Source organism: Calypte anna, chromosome 3 (genome assembly GCF_003957555.1).
Source record: "Calypte anna isolate BGI_N300 chromosome 3, bCalAnn1_v1.p, whole genome shotgun sequence".
Taxonomy (NCBI): Eukaryota; Metazoa; Chordata; class Aves; order Apodiformes; family Trochilidae; genus Calypte; species Calypte anna.
Window position 1 is genome coordinate 112,246,485 of NC_044246.1, and position 23,997 is coordinate 112,270,481.

General features: G+C 47.1%; 1 protein-coding gene across 1 annotated transcript in view; it reads right to left on the reverse strand.

The window, feature by feature from the left end:
- The window catches only part of BLK (BLK proto-oncogene, Src family tyrosine kinase), a 36,495-nt gene that overhangs the window by 7,236 nt on the left and 5,262 nt on the right, over positions 1 to 23,997 (reverse strand). The window contains 9 exon segments of the mRNA XM_030447300.1: positions 3,360 to 3,436; positions 4,010 to 4,189; positions 5,976 to 6,128; positions 6,680 to 6,829; positions 10,243 to 10,346; positions 12,691 to 12,789; positions 14,516 to 14,609; positions 21,332 to 21,380; positions 23,400 to 23,502. Of these exon segments, the coding sequence (XP_030303160.1) occupies positions 3,360 to 3,436; positions 4,010 to 4,189; positions 5,976 to 6,128; positions 6,680 to 6,829; positions 10,243 to 10,346; positions 12,691 to 12,789; positions 14,516 to 14,609; positions 21,332 to 21,380; positions 23,400 to 23,502 (1,009 nt within the window).

The window sequence follows — 23,997 nt, forward strand, 5'->3', positions numbered from 1 at the left end:
GGCTGGGAGAGTTGGGGGTGTTTCACCGGAGAAGGTTCCAGGGAGACCTTGGAGCAGCTTCCAGTTGCTGAAAGGGGCTGCAGGAAAGCTGGGGAGGGAACTTTGGACAAGGGCCTGGAGGGATGGGATGTGGGAGAAAGAGTTTTAAGAGAAGAAGGGATGTTTAGACTAGATATTAGGGAAGAATTTTTTTACAATGAGTGTTGTGGACACTGGAACAAGTTGCCCAATAGGTGGTAATGCCCATCCCTGGAAAAATTCAAGATCAGGTTGGATGGGGCTCAGAGCAACCTGGTGTCTCTGCTCACTGCAGAAGGGTTGGAATCAGTGACCTCTAAAGGCCCCTTCCAACCCAAACCATTCTGTGATACTGTGATTGCTCAGGTACATGTGCACATGTGCAACTCTACCAGCATGCACCCAGCCTCCAAAAGCTTTAATCAGCCAAGTCAAACAGACCAGAAACATCACTCCCTGTTTTGCTCAGAAGTTACAGATGTGAGTTATGTCTGCAACGAGGCACAGAAAGTTGTAGCAAACCTGAAGCCACGTCACTGGATTCCCAGTTTCTCCCACAAGACTTTCCCATCTAGTAGGGATTTTCAGCACAAATGCTCCAGATTAAATTTGTGAATGGAAAACAAAAAGGAAAAGGGAGAGGGAGAAGAAGAAGTAGAAAAAAAGAAGGAAGAAAAATAAAAAAAAGAAAAAGAAAAGGAAAGAAAAGAAGAAAAAGAAAAAGAAAAAGAAAAGAAAGAAAAAAGAAAAAAGAAAGAAAAAAGAAAAAGAAAAAGAAAAAGAAAAGAAAAAGAAAAAGAAAAAGAAAAAGAAAAGAAAAAGAAAAAAAAAGAAAAAGAAAAAGGAAAAAGAAAAGAAAAGAAAAGGAAAAATAGAAAAAGGAAAAGAAAAAGAAAAAAAGTCTGTCCTCCTACACTGGCCTGCTTTGGGATGGGAAGAAGATCCCTGGAGCTCCCTCCACAATAAAACTGAGGCTGGTGTTTTCTTTTCTTGTGCTGCATCCAGGACTCAGACACAACACAGTTCCTCTTTGATTACCTACAGGATGCATTAGAGCAAAAGACTCAGATACCCACAGAAATATGAAAGGATAGAGAGTGTGTTCCTGGACAAATCCTTTGTTGTGGGTACCTGATGCCTTTTCAATCACCTGTAAACTTTTACTTCCGGGATGCTTTTGCTCCCAAGATCATCTTTTGCTGTTTAACCCCTTGGAGGAGGGACACATAAATCATAGAATCACAGAATGGTTTGGGTTAGAAGGGACCTTAAAGCTCATCCAGTTCCAAACCCCCTGCATGGGCAGGGACACCTCCCCCAGCCCAGGGTGCTCCAAGCCCCATCCAACCTGGGCTGAGACACTGCCAGGGATGGGGCAGCCACAGCTTCTCTGGGCAACCTGGGCCAGGGGCTCAGCACCCTCAAATTAAAGATTTCTTCCTAATGTCCCAACCTCAATTTCCCCTCTTCAAGTCTGAAACCATTTCTTCTCACTACACACCCATGTAAAATTACATAGGTGGTGGCATCCATCTTCTATTGCTGGGTGCTGGGGGGGTATAGAAAAAAAAGAGATTACAAAGAAAAAAAGAGACCATTCTAGTGGAGTCTGAGATTTGGGTGAGGCATTCCTCAGGAGGGTGAGTGGAGGCACAACAACCCCTTGCTGACTTTTGCTAGAACCTATTAAAGTTTTGTGGGCCTGTGGGTGAGGGTAGAGCAATTTTCCATCCCATTCAGATTCCACATCAGCATCTTGACTTGTATGTGGTTTTAAAACAGGATATTAACACAAAAATTTCCAGTGCTGCACATCTAACCTGTGTCAACACCCCTTTAGCACAAGTGCTGCTTGCTGGAGTGGAAAATGGAAGAACTGATGTCATTTCCTGTCCTGATGTTAATGAGATACTACCAAAAATGGGCCTGTTCCAGCCCAGTCTGCTTTCAAAACACTCCAGAATGAACCACAGCATCAAGAGCATCAGCCCAGAGGGTTGTTATTTTTAACTCTGGTAGATGCTGTTGGATCCCTAAAATCGTGTTTGGCAGGGCTGGGTGCCTGGCAGGGTGTGATGTCATTCCCAACAGCAGAGATTAAGAGATTGCAAAATAACTCAAGAGACTGCCCTTTTCCTCCTCCTTGTCTCAGAGCTACCCAGAGAGCCTTTGAATCCCTTCCCTGTGAGGTGACGGGAGGGAGAGAGATAAAAGTTTTCCTTCTCATTGACCACTGTGTCGTGGGGGGATAGGGAAAATCCTTCTTAGCCCATGTGCTGTGGGGGGCTTGTGTGGGGTTAGCACATTATTTGGGTGTGGGGGGTTGCATTATTTGGGTCTTTATTCAGTTCTCCTGGTCCTGGAAGCAGTGAGAGGTGCAGGAGATTGCAAAGAGTGTGAAGGGATGTGAGAAGGGTGTGCAGGACAGGGGAATGCTTCCAGGGCTCCATGGAGAGGTGAGATCCATGTGTAATTGCTCAGTCTCAGTGATGGATCAGCTGGAAGGCAGGAGGGCTCTGCAGAGGGACCTGGACAGACTGGAGAGTTGGGCTGATTCCAATGGGAAGAGGTTTAACACAGCCAAGTGCCGGGTCCTGCACTTTGGCCACAACAACCCCATGGGGAGCTCCAGCTGGGCACAGAGTGCAGAAAGGGACCTGGGAGTCTGGATTGCCAGGAAGCTGAACAGAGCCAGCATGTGCCCAGGTGGCCCATTCCAATGGCTGATCACCCTCTCCGGAAAGAAATTCTTTCTAATCTCCAACCTAAACCTCCCCTGGCACAACTTGAGACCCTGCCCTCTTGTCTTGCTGAGAGTTGCCTGGGAAAAGAGCCCAACCCCCCCCTGGCTCCAACTCCTTTCAGGGAGTTGCAGAGAGTGATGAGGTCTCCCCTGAGCCTCCTCTTCTCCAGCCTCAACACCCCAGCTCCCTCAGCCTCTCTCATAGGATCTGTGCTCGAGACCCTTCACCAGCCCAGTTGCCTCCTTTGGACCTGCTCCAGGACCAATATCCTTCCTAAAGTGAGGGCCCAGAACTGGACACAGGACTCAAGCTGTGGCCTCACCAGGGCTGGGTACAGGGGCAGAATCCCTTCCCTGGACCTGCTGGCCACGCTGTTCCTGACACAGCCCAGGATGCCATTGGCCTTCTTAGCTACCTGGGCACACTGCTGGCTCCTGTTCAGCTTCCTGGCAATCCAAACTCCAGAGAGCACACCAGAAGGTGTTGTTATTTATCCCATGAAATGAGGCTCTGACAAACTTCAGACTTGCAAGAATTTCACTGAGCCAATAACAAATTATTGAGTTTGAGCCCATGGCCCAGAGGCTGTTCACTCACCTGAGCTGACATATCAATGAGTTTGGGGAGACTCAGTTGGCTTCCTTCTTCTGTCTTCAAGTAATCCAGCAAGCACCCTGCAAAATAAGAGAGACTTCTGTGACTCTTCTGAATAAACCATAGACCTTTGCTTTCCCTGATACCTGTCTGGAAAAATGCAATAAATCTGCCTGCATCTTAGAGAAAAAAGCTGAGAACCACAGTGAGAGTCCTCTGGAGCATCTTCTATTAAGAAAGTTCCTAAATTTGCTCCATTTTGCCCTTCTATTTTGCACAAACATTCTTCACTCACAGCTTTATAGGCGGGAGGACATAAGGATGGGGAACTTCACACATCAGGGAGCAAAAATCCTAAAGGCAGGAATAGTGGTGATATGAGAACTTTAAATACTCTTCAAGTGGAGCACCACCAGATCCTGAAGTGACTTATGAAATATTAAACCACAGGAGGAAGGATTTCATCACCCAGAAATCCTCTTCCAGCCCCAGAAACAAACTCGTGGATCCCTCAGTCTTTCTCCCTACAGATTTGGTACAAATCCCCTCTCCCCATCTCCCTTCTGATGGTTGTACCAGTTGGCTCAATGACCTGGCTTGGCAGAAACAAGAAAAAAACCCAAAACCAAAAACTCCATGAGGTATTTTTTTACCATTAGCCATGTACTCTGTCACGATGTAGATTGGCTGCTTCGTGACTACTGCGTAGAGCCTGACCAGTTTGTTGTGCTGGAGCCTCTTCATCAAGTTTGCTTCTGCCAAGAAGGCATCAGGATCCATGCTGCCCTCCTTCATGGTCTTCACAGCCACCTTGATGTTGTTCTTGTAGTAGCCTGCAAGAGCAATAATGATGCACTGAGGAATTTGGGGCTCTCCACAAGGCTGCCCAATAAAGAGCAAAAGAGCTTTGGGGGGTCAGGGAGCAAGAAACCACAGCAACAGCTTTCAACCTCCCAAAAAGAAGCAAATAGAAAATCTCTGGGCTCTGAGCAACCAGCAGGTATGAGAAGAGAAGTAAGAGTGGCTTCAGCAGGGATCAACCTAGTTCTGTACAATATCTTAATTGATGATTTAGATGAGGGGATTGAGTCCATCATCAGCAAGTTTGCAGATGACACTAAGCTGGGGGGAAGTGTGGATCAACTGGAAGGAAGGAGGGCTCTGCAGAGGACCTGGACAGACTGGAGAGTTGGGTGATTCCAATGGGATGAGGTTCAACAAGGCCAGTGCTGGTCCTGCACTTTGGCCACAACAACCCCATGGGGAGCTCAGGCTGGGCACAGAGTGGCAGAAAGGGACCTGGGAGTCTGGATTGCCAGGAAGCTGAACAGGAAGCCAGCAGTGTGCCCAGGTGGCCAAGAAGGCCAATGGCATCCTGGGCTGTGTCAGGAACAGCGTGGCCAGCAGGTCCAGGGAAGGGATTCTGCCCCTGTGCTCAGCCCTGGGGAGGCCACAGCTTGAGTCCTGTGTCCAGTTCTGGGCCCCTCAGCCCTTCAGGAAGGAGATTGAGGTGCTGGAGCAGGTCCAAAGGAGGGCAACCAGGCTGGTGAAGGGACTCGAGCACAGACCCTATGAGGAGAGGCTGAGGGAGCTGGGGGTGTTGAGCTGGAGAAGAGGAGGCTCAGGGGAGACCTCATCACTCTCTCCAACTCCCTGAAAGGAGGTTGGAGCCAGGGGGGGTTGGGCTCTTTTCCCAGGCAACTCTCAGCAAGACAAGAGGGCAGGGTCTCAAGTTGTGCCAGGGGAGGTTTAGGTTGGAGATGAGAAAGAATTTCTTTCTGGAGAGGGTGATCAGGCCATTGGAATGGGCTGCCCAGGGAAGTAGTGGATTCTCCGTGTCTGGAGATCTTTCCAAAGAGCCTGGATGTGGCACTGAGTGCCATGGGCTGGGAACTGCAGCAGTAGTGATCAAGGTCGGACTTGATTATCTCAGGTCCCTCCAACCCAGCCAATTCTATGATTCTATGATCCCTGCTCTGGGGTGATGGATGTCTGTACGTTGAGCCCATCCTCCCAACCCTCTAAGACTCCCTCTGGGTGAAAGCCCTGGGGCCTCCCACCAGCTAGGTTCTCAAATAACCCAAACACCTTTGGGAAAGCCAGGACTCTGCTGTCAGGATGTCATCTCACCCTGGGCCTGTCCACAACCTCAATCACCAAGGCAACAGGGAACCACAAAGAGGACAGCAAAGGAAGCTGAGCTCACCCCTCTTCCTCTCCCACTGATTAGCAGAGGGCAGAGGATGTGAGAGATTCTCTGGGTTAGAAAATGGGACAAGGGGACAAAGAAAGTGGGGTGGTGTCACCCAGGTTTCCCGCTGTGTATAACTTAGGGTCCCACAGCCATTCCCATGACTCCTAGGAAGAATCATGCTGATGTCTCAGTATATTGCCACTTCACCACCTCTCACATGTGTCCAGCCTACAAAACCTATGCTCAGCCACTGATCTGTGCAAACACAACTTCTCTGGTCCTTCCCAGGAGTATGACACCTACTACTGCTTGTGTAACCAACAATACTTCTTCATACTTTAGGATCCCCGCACCCAGATTAGTCCTGTCTTAGGGAAAGAAGGTTTTCCATCTCCTCTGTTTATGTATTTCTTCTGGAATGATACTTACCCATCCACACCTCCCAAACTGCCACTGCAAGCTCTTCACGAGCTTCAGAGACTCCCTTGGGATCTCCCATTCGTCCTGTGCCCAGGGTCTTTGGGGAACCAGGGATATGCAGGGAGCTGTGAGCCTCTGGCATAGGCCATCCCCCTTCTCTGTGCAAGGACAAAGCACAGGACACCTCAATGGCATGAACTTTTAGCCCCAAAGGTAACCTCCTCCAACACCCAAGAAGAAGAAAATCAATGAAAAGAAGTCATTGACAAGGCTCAAGCCTTGAAAAAGCCAAGAAAAAACCTCAGCCCCTAGGATACCTCCCCAGCCACACAAATGTTTCAGCCATGGGGATCAAGGAACCCAGAATGGACCCAGCAAAAGAAAACAGATCAAAGGGAGCCATAGAAGAGAAAATTCTTCTGTCCATCAAGCCCAAACCCTGCTTCCCAAGCATCCCTGCTGCATATCCTTACAGCAATCACCTCTTTCCTTCCCTGGTGGGGGAATCTCCCTGCTGTGGGCAGAGCTCACTCTCCCAGTGCTCTAAGAGGAAAGCCAGGACTTGGGTTCCCAAATTCTACTTGGAGAACCACACCTGTCCCATAAGAGTGGATGGAGTGAAGGTGGTGGCTGGGAAGCCATCCTCCCTCTGCCCACATTCCCACCTTCTTCTTGGGGATAAAGCCATCAGAGAAGGCAAAGGACTTACGGCTGTAATGATGGATGAGCTCTGGCAGGCTGGAGAAGGTCATTCTGGGAGAGATGTAATACCCTCCATCATCTAAGGACCGGATCCTGTAGTGTTTGATGATGTCTCCATGAGCAGAGTTGCTGTCTCTCACAGACAAGGAGTAGGCATCTGGAGAAGGAGCAGAAAGGGGAACAGTGAGGACAAAGAGGACCTGACCCCTGGATCAGCTCCTTCCTCTTTGCTTTGTTTCCTAGAGCTGCAGAGAGCTCTGCCAGCCCTTGCCTTCTCAGGGGAAGTCCCACCAGACTGCAAAGTGACAAACTTCCCTCTCTCCAAGGCAAAAGGAGAGGATAAAAGTTCATCAGAGCTTAATTGGGTCTCTCAAGGCTTGGTTAAGATCTGCTTATGCCATGGCCAAGAGCCCCCAATGAATCTTGAACATCTCTCCAGCCAAAGCAATCAGACACCCCTTAGCTCATGGTGGCCTTTCTACAGTTTTCACATCTTCTGTCTAAGCTCCCACCACCTCATCTGGGTGAGACAAGTGGCTGCAGGCTCACCAGAACACGGGACTGACACGGACCTGAACCACCCTGCCAGCACCACCAGAATTTGGGTGGTGTGGGAGAGGGATGTGTCCTCCTCAGCATCATCTCAAGGTCTCCGTGTCCCTGTTATCCCCTACAATCCTTGTGCCAAGTTCACTGGTTGAGCTGGGAGCTACAGAAGGGAGGTTTCAGGAGAACTATTTTGTTCAGCCAGAAACTTCTGACTTGGGCTAAACCACATCCAGATTCACACCTCGATCCAGGTGCCTTTTGACCTCAAAGGAGATCCTTAATCATCTACCACTCCAACCTGACATTCTCTCCTTAAAATCATGGAATCATCATGGTTGGAAAGGACCTTCAAGGTCATTGAGTCCAATCAACCTGCAGCAATGGGTTTACAATCTAAACCATGGGGTTTTGAGGCTTTTTTTGTGTGTGTGTGCACAAAACCATCACTAGATGTTGCTACAGAGCAGCAACTCCCAGGTTCTGTCAGTGTAAATTTCAGTACAGCTTAGGAGTGTTTGCTGTTTGGGTTGGGGTTTTTTTCCCATTTTTTGGGCTCATATTTGGATCATATTTCCAGAGTAAATTGTCCAGAAGTCTTTTGGGCTGTGAAAGGTCTCACACATCACCCAGGTTGGTAAGTTTGCCCTTTTTAATGTCTGAAAAGGCAAAGCTCTCTATGTTAAAACACATAACCCTGGCTGGGGTTTCTCCATCACAGCCCCAGCAAGTTCTCTACTCTTCAGCTTGGAACCACTTAGAATTTTAGAAAGTGACCATAGAAAACCATCCTGTGGATATTTACTCTGTTGCAGTGATTGCAAATCTTACAAGGAAGAGCTAAATGTTGGACTTTCTGCAGAGACCAGACTAGGAGTTATGGTAGCATAATGTTCATGGAAATCTCCTGATTGAAAATTTAGAGCCAGGGAACTTCAAGACTGGAAGTACATAGCCTTGGAGTGGTGGGCTCCTTCTCAACAGAGGATGCTCTGCTGAAACTCATTCCTTCACAATGAGTGTCAAGCAGAAGACAAACTGAAAAGTCCTTTTTGTCTCCATCAGTTCAGCGGCAGAACATTTGAGAAAGAGCCCCAAAGCTTCACCAATAAGGCAACAAAAAACTCAAGGGAAAGGCAAAGGAATGGCTCGTTCTTGCAGTTCATGTCTCACTGACCAAAGGTCACTGTGCAGCTAAGGGTGTCTGGCCCAGGGAGTGATCTTTGGTCCCTGATAGGTGGCAGAGAGGGGTTGGTAGAGTTTGTGTCCACAGTGCTCCACCAGCCCCTACCACCCAATTTTCAGGGTTGGAAGGGACCTTTAAGATCATTTCATTCCAACCCCCCTGCCATGGGCAGGGACACCTCCCACCAGCTCAGGTTGCTCAGAGCCCTCTCCAGCCTGGCCTTAAAAACTCCCAGGGATGGATGGGGCTTCCACCACCTCTCTGGGCAACCTGTGCCAGGGTCTCACACCCTCACGGGGGAAGAACTTCTTCCTAACTTCCAATCTAAACCTCCCCTCCTCTAGTTTGACTCCACTCCCCTATGTCCCATTACTACCTGAAATCCTAAAGAGATCCTCACCAGATTTCTTGTAAACACTTTATGATACTGGAAGGCCACACTAAGGTCTCCTCAGAGCCTTCTCCTCTGCAGACTGAATAACCCCAACTCTCTCAGTCTGTCCCCCATAACAGAGCTGCCTCCAGCCCTCTGATGATCCCCATGGCCCTTCTCTGGACACACCCAGCACCTCCATATCTTTCTTGTAAAAGAAAAGACATGGGAAAAATGTCTTTTATTTTTCAGATGAGAAGAGGGAATCTGTTCTGTTTGCTAGCATGGTTACACCCAAAATGCCCACTGTTCTGCAGGATTTCTCTCCCAGACCCGACTGACCCTTTAAACCTCCTCGCATCTCTCAAACCACTGATGTGCAGAACACAGCTGTGACAGCAGAGCACCCTCCAGGCCAATCCATCAGCTGCCCTCCTCCCAACATTTATATTGATCCTGTCATTAAAGCTATTGACTCTATTTCACCCCAAGCCAGAGTTTAGTTTGCTGGAGCATGGCAGAGCTTCCCCTGTCACTCACCATGGCTGGGGACTGTCCCCGTGGGAGCTGCAGGATAATGACAAAGCACTAAGGCTGAAAAGCTTCAATTCTGCCTTTTCCTGGTGACAGCAGCAAGGGAAAAATGTTAAGCAGAGCCAGACAGATGGCAGGACTCCTCATCTCCTCTAATTCCAGGAGGGTGGCCCAGGGAAACTGTGTCTGCTCCATCCCTGGCAGTGGGGAAGGTCAGGTTGGAGCAACCTGATCCAGGAGGAGGAGTCCCTGCCCATGCAGGTGGGCTGGAAGCAGATGAACTGCCAAGGAGAAGTGACCACAATTCCTTGTCCTTCCCATCCTGACAGGATCATTCCTTCAAAAGGGAGATAACTTCATAGGGAAGGAAAGGGAAGGAAGTCAACCTTTCCAGCTCCAGCCAAGCTCCTTCTGAAAGTCCTGGCTTGCATCAGCACTCCCTGCTACACACTTTCAGGAAAATCTACTTCCTCTTGGAAAATATTTTACCAAAATATATATTTTTTTCCCAAAATTCTCCATGTTTCTTCTGCAAGGAGGAGAAATGGCTACCAGAGTACACAAAAGAACCTCCATTTGCCAAAAAAAATAGAGATTTTTCCATTTTTCTTTCTCTCCTCTGGGAGAAAAGGAAAAGAACCCCCTACCCATTCTTTAGGAAAAGATTTTCTGCTTCTCTCTTTTCCTACATTTCTGCCATGAATCTGACAAAAGTCACCCTTACCACTGCCCAAACTACACAGGGTTGTAGCATCAGGAATACATCTTTGCCTTCCACTTCCTCAGCTCTGCAGCTCAGCTGAGCTTTGAAGTGTTATTTTACCCATCCAGACCCAAGAAACACTGACACAGCTGAACTCTGCAGCTCAGCTCTGGATAATAACAATTATAAGGGAATAACAAGGAGTTACCCTTGCTCCATGGATCTCACCTTTGCTGGTTTCACTCTCTCGGACAAGGAAAGAGCCAACTTTGTTACCAGAAGACAACAGCAGTCTTTCAGCATCTTTTCTGCTCAGAGTTCTAAAATACCACCTGGGAAATAAAAAAAAATAATTTAAAAAAAAGGAAATTAAAAAAGGAGGGGAAAAAAGGAAAAATCGGTGTTTGAAAAGGAAAAGCCAAAAGAAAAGAAAAGAAAAATTTCTTTCCAGTTACTTCATTTTTTTTTAATTCTTGTTTTACAATTACACTTTGAAACTGTGGGTTATTTTTATCAGCAAATAGTGTTTTTTTTATCTGCTGGTAATAGTCTGTTTTCAGTAGATTAACACCAGATTTTGGTCATTTTGGGATTCTCTCACAGCCTAGCAATTCAGCCAGAGCAGAGAGTAGATGGTTTGCACAGCACCCCTTACACAAAAAAGGTGGAAGCTCAGCCAGATCGAAGCATCTGGGGCACACAGGGACCTGGCAAGTGAGTAAACCCTGAGCACTGCCCAAACAAATCAGACCCATGGGCTAGAAGTTGAGCATAAGGTGCTCATAGATATTTAAATGTACCCTTTGGATACAAAGAGCATTTCTGTCTCAAGGCCCCCCAGTTCAGGAAGGATATTGAGGTCCTGGAGCAGGTCCAAAGGAGGGCAACCAGGCTGGTGAAGGGACTCGAGCACAGACCCTATGAGGAGAGGCTGAGAGAGCTGGGGCTGTTCAGCCTGGAGAAGAGGAGGCTCAGGGGAGACCTCATCGCTGTCTACAACTCCCTGAAAGGAGGCTGGAGCCGGGGGGGGTTGGGCTCTTTTGCCAGATGACTTTCAACAAGACAAGAGGGCAGGGTCTTAAGTTGTGCCAGGGGAAGTTTAGGTTGGAGATTAGAAAGAATTTCTTTACGGAGAGAGTGATCAAGCATTGGAATGGGCTGCCCAGGGAAGTAGTGGATTCTCCTTCCCTGGAGATATTTCAAAAGAGACTGGATGTGGCACTGAGTGCCATGATCTAGCAACCACAACGGTGGTAAAAGGGTTGGACTTGATGATCTCTGAGGTCCCTTCCAACCCAGCCAATTCTATGATTCTATGAAAAGTATCTCTGTGTGCTGTTAAATATTTGCTGGGTTCAGTGATGGTTGGGTCCCTCTAAGATCATTCTGCAAGAAGGGTTTGACAGACCCAGGGGCTGGAAGGGACCTCTGGAGAGCAGGGTCACCTAGAGTAGGTTGCACAAGATGACATCCAAGTGGGTTTTGGACATCTCCAGAGACATTTATAATTTGTAGCTGAATGCCATGGAGGTGAGTAAGTCGTGCAACCAATTCTGTTTTCATTTTGGTCAAATTTTTTTTTCAGTTTTGGTTCTTGTTCTACAGAAAGGATGGGGACAGGCTGGAAATGGTCCAGGAAAGAGCCATGAAGATGCTCAGAGGACTGGAGCACCTGCTATACAAGGAGAGGCTGAGAAAATAAGGTCTGTTCAGCTTTGAGAAAGCTTAGGGGAGACCTTATGACCAAGTTCCAGTATTTTAAGGTGTCTACAAAGCAGATGGAGACTCCCTGTTTACAAGGAGTCCCATGGACAAGCCAAGGGGCAATGGGCACAAGTTGCTCCTGGGGAGATTCCCATTGGACACAAGAGGAAAATTTTTCCCTCTGAGGACAGCCAGAGATTGGAATGGTCTCTCAGAAGTGGTGGATTCCCCCACTTTGGGAAGTTCAAAGTCTCAGCTCAATGGGATGCTGAGACATCTCAGATAAACAATAATACCAGAAGGGTTGGAGCAGGTGAGGCTTGAGGTCTCTTCCAACATGACATTTTATTAATTTCTGCTTGTCTTATAGTAATCATACAATTACTTGTAGTAATTGTTATAATAGTAATGATTATAATAACCTCTTTTGGCATCCTCTTTGCAGGGAGTCCAACATGAGGGCTGCCTCTGGGCTAATGAAACAAAGAGCACCAGGCTGTGGGGCTGGGCTCTGGCACTCAGTGTCTGCCCCAGTGTCAGCTGTTGGCATGATCCATGGGACATCAAAGACCTGGATCAATGCATCATGATCTCCAGTCCCAGTTCTCACACAACACAGTCTGGGAGGCTGAGAAGTTGAACACTGAGGTGGGACTGACCCGGAGGATAATCCCTGGCACTGCTCATTTAGCAGGGCAAACACAACCTTGATGTTCATTCCACCCAAATCCTTGTTTTCCATGGCTAGTGCAATCAGTGGAAAAGGAGATTTTGCCCGTACTAACCTCATCCTCCCTGCTCCACACCCACATGGTCCTTTAAACTTCTTTTGGGCAGAACTGTTGGGTATGACCAAAAGATCAAAAGACCTTTGGCCATCCATCCCAACTGTGACCCCCTCCTGGCATCAAGGAAAAGCTGTCCCTGGAGCTTGTTGAGAACCTGAGCTCCTTCAGAAGCTTTCACACTTACTTTTCCTCTTCCAAACTGTCCACTTGGGCGACGAAGTTACTGGGGATGTAACCTTTCCTCCCACTGCTGAGGGATTTTGCCAGCCACCAGTCCCCCTCACTGCAAAACAAGCACAAGAAAAAAAACCTGGTTGCCTGGAGAAGCTTTCATGAATAGCTAAGGCTGGGGAAACATCATGGGTTTGGGGGTTTTGAACACTACAAACAGGCCAGCACTCCCTAATCCACCCCACAGGTTGTCCTGGTTTGGGCCAGGATAAAGGTGATTTTCTGTCTTGTACTTTTGCTTCCAGCTCAGTCTCTTGTCAGGAGCTGCACTTGCTGAAATGAACAGCAAGTTTCTCAGGCAGTGTCTGCTGCTGGGACTGATCCCACTCCATGGTTATAGTTACAGCTGGGAATGGGCTGCAGAACCAAGGAACTGCTCAGCTCTGAGGAACATTTTGCTCTCCAGAAGGAGAAAAGGAGTAAAAAGGTCACACCTGAAACCCTCCCTTAGGGAGGAACAGACAAGATAAATGACCAGAATTGACCAGACAGAGTATTCCATCCCATACACCTCATACTCAGGATAAATTTGAGGGATCCCGAGGCTCAAACCCCTTCCTGCTTCCCCTTCTTCCCCTCTCCCTGTTTGTTTTGGCATCCTGGGAGGATTCCATCTCTTCCTCTGCCTGTGCTCCTGATCCATGCCAGCCTGAATCTGTGTGTTCCTGCCTCCAGCTCCCAACTGCTGCTGACCCCAGGATTCCAGCCTGGACTTTCCCAGGGCTGCCCTGCAGCCTCGGTGGGGATGGGAGAGTTATTGGGGGAAACGGGGGAGGAACGTGGGATCAATTTTCCTGTGTATTTGTATAGATTTAGTAATTTTTCCTATTTATCATTCCTGTTCCATTAAAGCTGTGTAGTTTAGTTTCCAACCCATCAGTCTCTCTCCCTTATTCTCTACTTTCTTTATCAGGGAGGGGGATTAATAGAGAGAATCTAGTATTTGGTTTAATTGCCAGGGCAGTGTTAAACCCTGACACAGCTCCCTCTGGATTTCCTAGGACCAGCACCAAGGCTGAAGTCTTGGTTCCTCAGGGCCTTCTGGAGCCTCTTTTCATGACTGCAAAGGGCAGAGTAACCACAGAGCCAGACCTCTGCTACATGCCCCACATGAGAAGACAGAAATCTGTGTCACTGTGGGTTTGTCTCTTGTTTAGGGACACCAGGGCTCCTTCTTTCTGCTCCCCCTTTTTGTCTGCCAGACACTCCACTGCTTTGCTCTTCTACCACTGGGTCAGCCACCCAAAGCCATCTCTACCCTACTCTCTTGTCCCATGGGTTTCCAGCCCATGGCATCTGGGTGAGAAATGTCACCTCTGGAAGCCACCTCAACAGGGAGGATAAGGATGGAGAAGGTTTACAAAGGTAAACAACTGAGCAGATGGACTGTCAGCCTCTCCTCTCATGAGTTTCAGAAGAAGGTGAGATGAAACCATGAGCCTCTCTGGCTTGATTCTGTCCTTTCCTCTGACTACAAACAACCCACATCCTTTGCAGAAGCATGATCAGCACAAAATACAAGACAGGAGCTCACTTATTTATGTTACTTCTCTGCCCAAACACACCAGAAGGTCCCAGGAGCATCCAGGCAGGGACACCACCCAGCCCTGGAAATGTCACCTTCACCACCTGGCAGAGAGGAGATGGCACCCAGGGTCACCTGGAGTAATGGTAGGACACAAACTCAGCTCTTTCGAGCTGCAAACTTGGTGGCTGACCCCAAGGTCCCAACTTTCCATGCTCAGCTTTGAACCTCCCTCTGGCAGCAGGGCACTTACTTGGAGAGGACTTGGAGTTTCTCCCCCTTGACCAGCTGCAGGTCACGGTCACTTGAGGCAGGAAAATCATACAGAGCAATCACTATGAAGTCATCTGAAAGAGTCACAGAGTCACAGACTGGTTTGGGATGGAAGAGACCTTAAAGCTCATCCAGTTCCAACTCCCCTGCATGGGCAGGGACACCTCCCCCAGCCCAGGGTGCTCCAAGCCCCATCCAACCTGGGCTGAGACACTGCCAGGGATGGGGCAGCCACAGCTTCTCTGGGAAACCTGGGAAATCAGGGACTCACTACCCTCATGATGAAGAATGTCTCCCCCCCCCAAAAAAAAAGGAAACAGAGGAAAAGGCAAAGGGAAAGGGAAAGGGAAAGGGAAAGGAAAAGGAAAAGGAAAAGGAAAAGGAAAAGGAAAAGGAAAAGAAGATGATGAAGAAGAAGAAGAGGAAGAAAAAGAAAAAGAAAAGGAAGAAGAAAAGGAAAAGGAAAAGGAAAAGGAAAAGGAAAAGGAAAAGGAAAAGGAAAAGGAAAAGGAAAAGAAAAGAAAAAGAAAAAGAAAAAGAAAAAGAAAAAGAAAAGAAAAAGAAAAGAAAAAGAAAAAGAAAAAGAAAAAGAAAAAGAAAAGAAAAAGAAAAAGAAAAAGAAGAAGAAAAAGAAAAAGGAAAAGAAAAAGAAAAAGAAAAAGAAAGAAAAGGAAGAAGAAAAAGAAAAAGGAAAAGAAAAGAAAAGGGAAAGGAAAAAGAAAAAGAAAAAGAAAAAGAAAAGAAAAAGAAAAAGAAAAAGAAAAAGAAAAGGAAAAGAAAAGAAAAAGAAAAAGAAAAGAAAAAGAAAAAGAAAAGGAAAAAGAAAAAGAAAAAGGAAAAGGAAAAGGAAAAGAAAAAGTAAGAAAAGGAAAAAGAAAAAAGGGAAGGAAAAAGAAAGGGAAAAAGAAAAAAGGGGAAAAGAAAAAAAGAAAAAAGAAAACAAGAAAAGGAAAAACAGTAAAAGGAAACCACTTGCTGTAGAACAAATTCTGCTTCCACACAGCCTAATTAATGCACCGTGAGTGATGGACAATTTATAAATAGCATTTTTCAAAAGAAACTGCCAAACCACAGTCTCTGTGTGACCTTTTCAGATAATGCCACCAGCAAGACAGCCATACTGTCCCTTTGTCATCACAGGTTACTTGTCCCTGGAGCAACCTTGGCTGTGTCTGTGCAAGGCCTTGCTGCTGCTCTGCTGCTGCTTTATGGGAGAGGAAGGAGCAGAAAGGGTCAGTATGTGAGGGAATGGAGTTTTGACACCCAAAGTCCTCAACAGTTCCACCTGGGGTTGTGAGGAGGAGCTTGGAGCTCCAGGAGAAGTTTCAGTAGACTCTCACTCTCTCTTATGAAACAAGTAAAGGGTGATCAGTCCCAAGGCTTTGAAATGGCATTAAAATAGTCTAAAAATACCTGGAGGGTTTGGGGGCTTTCCCTTGAGGGATCTGAAAGTGTTTGGCATAAGCAAAGCACCTAAACTCTTGTTGCTTTCTTGAAAAAATTACCAGGAAGCTTCAGTGATATTAAGTTTCCGGGCATGTGCCCCCTGTGAGGTGTCCACAGGGCTCTGTTCATCCCCAGGCACCATTCTGCTCCTCTTGGAAGTAAAACAAGGCAGTGCTTTCACTTTTTGTTTTGTCACAGAGAAGGAAAGGTGGAAACATCTCGAAGCACAAAGTGGCTGCATGTCCCAGAAAATAAAAATTAAAGATGTAGCTTTGGTCTTGAAGGACGTGACTGAGGTAAAAATAAATGAAGCCAAAACAAAAGGGAGTAGAGAGGGAGCAAGAAAAAGCAAACACGGCTCTTGGATGGAGAGGTTTTGTGTGCTGAGAAAATATCACCACCACCTCTTATCCCCTTCTCACAGAATCACGGAATCATCCAGGTTGGAAAGGAACTCTGGGATCATTAAGTTCAACCCTTGATCCACTCCCCCCATGGTTCTCAGGCCATGGCACTGAGTGCCACATCCAGTCTCTTCTTAAAAACCTCCAGGGATGGAGAATCCACCCCCTCCCTGGGCAGCCCATTCCAATGCCTGATCACCCTCTGTGGAAAGAATTTTTCCCTAATATCCAACATAACCCTCCCCTGGCAGAGCTTAAGCCCATGGCCTCTTGTCTGACTAAGAGCTGCCTGGGAGCAGAGCCCAACCTCCCCCTGGCTCCAACCTCCTTTCAGGGAGTTGGAGAGAGTGATGAGGTCTCCCCTGAGCCTCCTCTTCTCCAGCCTCAACACCCCCAGCTCCCTCAGCCCTTCCTCACAGGACTTCTGCTGGATCCCTTCACAGCCTCCTTGCTCTTCTCTGGACCTGCTCCAGCACCTCAATCTCCTTCCTGAGGGGCTGAGGGGCCCAGAACTGGACACAGGACTCAAGCTGTGGCCTCCCCAGGGCTGAGCACAGGGGCAGAATCCCTTCCCTGGACCTACTGGCCACGCTGTTCCTGACACAGCCCAGGATGCCATTGGCCTTCTTGGCCACCTGGGCACACTGCTGGCTCCTGTTCAGCTTCCTGGCAATCCAGACTCCCAGGTCCCTTTCTGCCACTCTGTGCCCAGCCTGGAGCTCCCCATGGGGTTGTTGTGGCCAAAGTGCAGGACCCGACACTTGGCCTTGTTGAACCTCATCCCGTTGGAATCAGCCCAACTCTCCAGTCTGCCCAGGTCTGTCTCAGATATCTGTGTTGGGAAGTGCTGCCCACTTGAGTGAGTCAGAAGAAAAGCTCTCTCTGCTCAAGCCAAAGAGACTTCTTGTCTTGTGATGAAAGTGGCTCTTGCTGTCTCTGACTCTGTCATCCCACTCAGAAACAGCACTGAAAACACTTTCTTGGCCCATTTGATCACGAGTGACTGCACAGCACCCGTCGGGGCTGCTAGGAGTGACTGCTTTACAGATGATCCTAGCAGCCTGGGGACTTTGGTTGTGAGCCAAAGACATCTTGGCTCAGAGATGCTGTCAGAGAAGTTTGGTACCAGCTGGGTTTGCATAGGCTGAGTGCCAGCTCAATGGCTTAAGAGAAATGAATCCAGCATTCTGTCCTCATCATGAATGGAAAGTCCTTACAGGCACCCAATGGCTATGGAGCTGCTCTGAGACTGAGCCATGAACCTCCAGAGGATCATAAATTGCTTTAGAGCTCTGGTAGGATGCTCATGGGGCATATGGCAACTCAACATGAGGAGAAACTTGTGGAGTGTGAGGGTGAGGGAGCCCTGGCCCAGGCTGCCCAGAGAGGTTGTGGAGTCTCTTTCTCTGGAGCCTTTCCAAACCCCCCTGGATGTGTTCTGTGTGCCCTGCCCTGGGGGATCCTGCTGGGGCAGGGAGTTGGACTGGGTGAGCTCTAAAGGTCCCTTCCAACCACTAATATTCTATGAGCCTGTGATTCTATGCTGATGGCACACCAGCCTTGTTTCTGCTGTCACCAAAGAGAACACCATTAGATCCCACTGGTGGAGATGGAAGAGACTGGGCTGGGACTGCTGCATCTCCCAGCTGGTCAGTAAGCTCAGGTGTGACAGCATGGGATGTGTCTCCTGGGACATCCAGGCTTGTGCTGAGACAGCTTTTTCTGGCAATTTTTCTGCCTCATGTTTTGACACAGTGAATGTTTTGTGCAGATCATTTCTTCTTGCCTCATAAAATCATACTAGACCCAATTTTGGGACTTTCTTGGGACTTGTTAGGAAATTTGTGACAAGCTGGAAATCAGAACACTTTGGGCAACTCAGAATCACAGAATCATCCTGTTCGGAAAAGACCTTTAAGATCACTGAGTCCAACCATTAACCCAACTCTACCAAGTCCAGAGCTAAACCGTGTCCCACAGCACCACATCTGTAGGGCTTTTAAACACCTCCAGGGATGCTGATTCAACCACCTCCCTGGGCAGCCTATTCCAGTGTTTGATAACCCTTCCATGGTAGAAGTTTTTTCTCATCTCTGACCTAAACCTGCCCTGGGAAGAATCAGAATTCCTCTAATCTTCCTCCCCCGTCTCACTTTCCCCTAATGATGCCCATTTTTAATGAGGTTTTATTTCTCAAATCCATAAGCAGGGACCAACAGTACAAACCACCATGGGTTTTGATGCTGATCTTGAGATGCTTCAGAAAAACTTCAATTTCCAGAGCATGCTTAACTTCCACCCCTGAAAGTCAGTCCTGATCATACTATGGTTGGCCAGAAGCAAGTGAAATGAGCTGTGGGAAGTTGTGGTTCCTCAATCAGAAAAGCAGCCTCACAGAGGCCTCACAGAGGCCTCACAGAGGAATTCTTTGGGCAGTCATGGGTTGATATAAATCCTGAGGGCAAACAGAACCACAGAATCACAGAATGTTTTAGGTTGGAAGATAACTCCAACCTCATCCAGTCCAATCTTTGACCAACACCATCATCTAACTACTAATCCATGTCCTTAAGGACCAGGTCCAAATGCCTTTTAAATGCCTCCAGGGATGGTGACTCCACCACTGGCCTGGGAACACACCTGGAACAACCATCTCTCTTCACCAGTGGTACTAAAATCCAGCTGTGAGCAGCTGGCAGGGCAAGGGCAGGGGTAATTCTGACAATCTGCTGTGTCTCATCCTCCCAAAGCAAGGGGATAGAAATGGAGCTGATGTGTTTGAGGACCACCAAGACTTTGCTGTGCTGGGGGCTTTGGAAGTGCAGAATTAAAGGTAAGTTTGGACCATGTAGAGCTATGGAGCCAACCTTAAAGACATCATGAAGTGCTTGGGCAACCACCACATCATGAACCAGGGACTCACAAGGTAGGAGAACCCATCCCATGGGAAAAGTGGATTGGAGATGCTGCCAAGACTGCAGTCCAGTCCAGAGGTACCCACTCCTTGCCAGCTTTTGTGTTACTTTAGTTAAATATTATTGGGAAAAATTAAGGTTTTGTCAATTAAAAAGAAAACCAAACTCAGAATAAAATATTCCTGAGGCAGCAGTGAGAAAACTGGAAGCTGAAGCAAGTTCAGCATCACCGAGATCAGGAAAAAAATATTTTAAAAAATCAAAATGCAAGGAATGCAAAAACAAAAAATAAATTAAACCACGAAAAAGAGAACACATTAAAGATAAAGGGCTTGATTTTACTTTACATCCTACACTTCCACAGTCAATAATTTTGCCTGATTGAAGTGCTCCCACAGGATTTAATTAAGCTCTTTGATTTTTTTATAGATGATTGAATTCTCTGGATTTTGTGCTTTCTCCATCAACTTCCTTGAATTGCCTTCATTCATGAGAAGCTCTCAGATATTTCAAATATCTTGCATGGTTCCTATCAGCCCATTTTGCCACTCAGGACAGAGTCAGCCACAGCATCAGATCTGAAAACTCAGGCCCTGGTAGAGAAAAATAAGAAGTTCCCCAGGCTGTCAGGGTGAATATTCCTCCAAAACTGGAACTGAACCTAATAAACAAAAATATTTTTGAGACCTGAAAATGGCTATAATGGTATTTCATGCTTTTTTTTTTTTTTTTTTTGCAGTTTTCCACTTCTGCCTTCAGGCATGAAGCAGAAGTAAAAACTTCCTCCCTGAAGATGGCTTCTGTTGTGCTTCTGACCAGAGTGAGAAGGTTGATAAAACCCCATGAAAATGGGACATAGAATCATAAAATCACAGAATCATAGAATTGGCTGGGCTGGAAGGGACCTCAGAGATCGAGTCCAACCCTTGATCCACTCCCGCTGCAGTTCCCAGCCCATGGCACTGAGTGCCACATCCAGTCTCTTTTTAAATATCTCCAGACACAGAGAATCCACTACTTCCCTGGGCAGCCCATTCCATAGTTTGTTGGTAGGAGAGCAAGGCCACCCCAAAATATCCCATGAAAACAATTTTGCAAAAAACCCCACAGTTCCTGGCAGATCAGTTTGTCCAGAGAAATGCACCCTGATCCATGTGGTTGAAGAGCTGCACCTCCTACAGATCTCATCTCCATAAATAATACCAATTTTGAAGAACATTTTGACACAGGAGGAGTTTCTCTGTCTGCCCCATGGCAGAGACCATCCATCATCATCCATAAGACCTAAGAAGACTTAGCTCCATCATTCCACCCATCTTGTTTATTTGTCACTCTGCTTTTTCCTTCCCTCATCCATCCCTCTTTCCTCTTCTTCTTCTTCACCTTTGACCACATGAAGAACTTCTATGTGCTGCTAACTGCTTTCTTCCAAACTTCCTCTGGTTTTGCCCTCTTCCAGTTCTCTCTAGCTCTCTCTCCATCCTTCATCTGCAACATTTCCTTGACAGAACTATATAGAAGCTGGGCAGAGGTAGCAGAGGATTGTGTCCTGATAAGAGAGAATCATCTCCCAAACACCATCTGCAGCCTGCAGATAATTTCAAGGGTGGGTGAAGGCAACAGACTCCAAACAGACCTTTTTGCATCCTGATTTTATATTTTTGTCCTTTTTCCTCACTCTATGTAGTCTCTCTGGGCTCTCTAATGCCAGCTACCTCCTCAGAAGGGTGGGCTGGAGACCACAACTTGTCCCAACAAAGAAATCTCAGGCAGTTGATGCCTCAACCCTCACTTCACTCAACCAATGGAGGAGGAGTGTTTTTACCTCTTTATTTCTTTGATGAGCAGGGGAAATAGGTAGCTACAACCAGTGATATGGATTGAATCTTCCCCAAAATAGACTGGCAAACTCCCCTCCACAAACCACTGCAGAGTGATGGTTTCTTTCTCAAGATTTTCAGCTGGGTCACCAGCACCTTGCAAAACCCCAGGGGAAGGTGAAGAAAACAGCATCTGAGCTGAGAATCTTACCTTGTACAGAGGCTTGGTTTAGATGAGGGATGCTGATAAATTGCCTGCCCTTTGGTAGAAATAGAAAGAAAAAAAAAAAAAAAAAGAAGGTATTTATTACTTCACTGCAGGACCTGAGGACCTGCTCTCAGCTTCACAGGAGCTTCACTGTAGTAAGTCACCAGCCCCTACATCTGGCTCTGTGTGCATCATGATGGCTTCAATATGGTTTGCCATGATGTGTTCATAGCTGTTTTAACCATCAGCTTGAATAATTCTTGTCTCCCCTTAGAATAAAAGCATCAATCTGCTACCCACTCCTTTAGACTAACTCTCCTTCTACCCTGATGCCAGCTTTCAGGTCAATGGGGGATGAGACATGAATGGTCCCATGGAGAAATGATAATTTCAATATTATTGGGAGCAGAAAACTGAGAAAACTCTTTTCCACAGCTGCACCAAGGTTCATGGAAGAGCATTTGCTCAGGGATGTGTTAAAAATGTGCAGGCAGCAACTATATTAGCAAATTAACCAGCAGAGAGGTCCTGCAACTCCTCTAGGCAGACTTTTAAAATGTGGACATGGTCCCAGAGACCCTGAGAGTGGCCATTTGTCCATGGACCACATCCAGCAGCTTGGATGTAACCACCTTGTTTTGTGGGATGAGTTTAATACCATGAAAAAGGCCAAGTGGGCTCTGTTGGCTTCTACCCAACTTCAAACACCAGTCCTGTGGTCAGTCCAAGGCACACAGGGGGGTGTTTAACCACTTCAAGGTATTTCTGCTCAAAAAGGAGCAAAACCACAGATGTTGATTTAAAACCATGCAGTGCTCTCTGTCCACACCCCCCTTTGGCTCCTCTTTAGCAGCAGTGTGGGGTGGGAGAGCTGCTCACTCATTCTCCTTTCTAATTTAAATGAAAAATGGGCTTCCCTTGACATGTGGAAGCTTAGAGCCCATGGCAAAAGAAAATAAGTGTCAGAAGGTGATGGGTGATATTGTATTTAGACTGATAGCAGCTCCTCCCCACTGGGCTGGAGAGGAGGAAATTTAGGAAAAGAAGATCTTGGTAAATCTGTCATCTGCTGTCATGAAAATTGGATTTCATGACCATGGGAGGACTCAGAAATGAAACTAAAGGAGTGAAAAACATCTCCACCTGTCACCAAAGCAATGACAGGCAAGGCTCAGAGCTCAAGACTTGAGATGGTTTTCACATGACAATTGCTCCCTGAGTTTCTCTTGCTCTGGCTGCTGCTGGCTGCAGTGGTGAAAAGGGCAAGAAAAGGGCAAACAACTTCATGTCTTGTGTAGAGCTACACAGAGATAAAGTGATTTTTGATGTTTAAACAAGGGGTTGGTCATTTGAGGTCTCCTAAATCCCAACCCAGTGCCTTAATGATCTGTGTCCATGAAAGCAGAAGCCATACAAACTCAAAGGGAGCAGCAGATGCTCAGTGATCCTGATCCTCAGCCCATCCGGACACACTTTAGCTCTTGACCTTCTTGAGTGAATCCCTTGACCTCCCTAATGATCAAGTCTCCTTTGTGGCTTGCAGCTGTGAACCTGGGCATGAACCTGAACCATCTTTGGCCCATTTGCAAGTCAGAAATATCAGCTTGGGTTGCAGAGCCCTGAGGCCATCAGCCCTAAAAGGTATGGAGATCAGCTCCCAGGATTTACAGAATTATAGGATGGTTTGGATTGGAAGGGACCTTAAGCAACCTCTAATTCCAACCCCATGCCATAGACAGGGACACCTTCCACTAGGCCAGGTTGCTCCAAGCCCCCTCCAACCTGTTTTTCAACACTTCCAGGGATGGAGAAGCCAGTGTCTCACCACCCTCACAGTCAAGAATTTCTTCCTAATATCCAAACCTTTTCTTCCTGATATCCACCGCTTGTGTCCAAGTGCTGCATAAACATTTTTTTCCTGCCCTTTGAATAACATTTCCCAACTGGTGGCCAAGTTTTAGCAAACAGAGCTTCCCGAGTTCCTGCTGGCACACACAAGTAATACCTCCATCACTCCAGACACTAACAGAGCTGTGGAGGACCCCAAAAGGACACAAAACTTCAGGCTTACCTTGGGTGGGGCAGGGGGAGGTTTACTCTTGGGTTTTGGGTTGCTTCCAGAAGGATATTTCTCACTGGACACCAACTGATTTTTGCTCCCAAGCAACCCCATCCTGAAAGGAAGACCAGAAATTACTTTTTAAGGAGATTGCTCATGGGGAAAGGGATAGGCAGTGAGGGACAAAACAACCTTCTCAGTCCTGAAGAATCATTTGGAGAAGATGAGAATGCAGGACTGATGGGACAGTGGAGAGAAGAGTCTAAAATCATCCCATCTGCAGTCCTCCTACTAACTTGGACCTTGGGAATCTCACAGTTTCTGTTCCCACAGAATTCTGGTGGTTCCCACTTAGCAGGTGAGGCTCAGACAGACACAATAAATCACCAGAAGAGATTATCTGCAAAAATGTCTGCTTTGGATATGTCCTCTCTCCAGTGTGGAGAATCCCAGCTGGCATGAGGTTATCTGGAGTTCCCTTTTCACCCAGGAAACTGCAAGGTAACATTTTAAGTCGAGGCTGAGTGATGCCAAGTTTTAGGTCTCACTTATTATCAGTTATGAAAGGCATGGAGTCTGCCTGTGGATTGGACATCTACCAGCGTGTCCC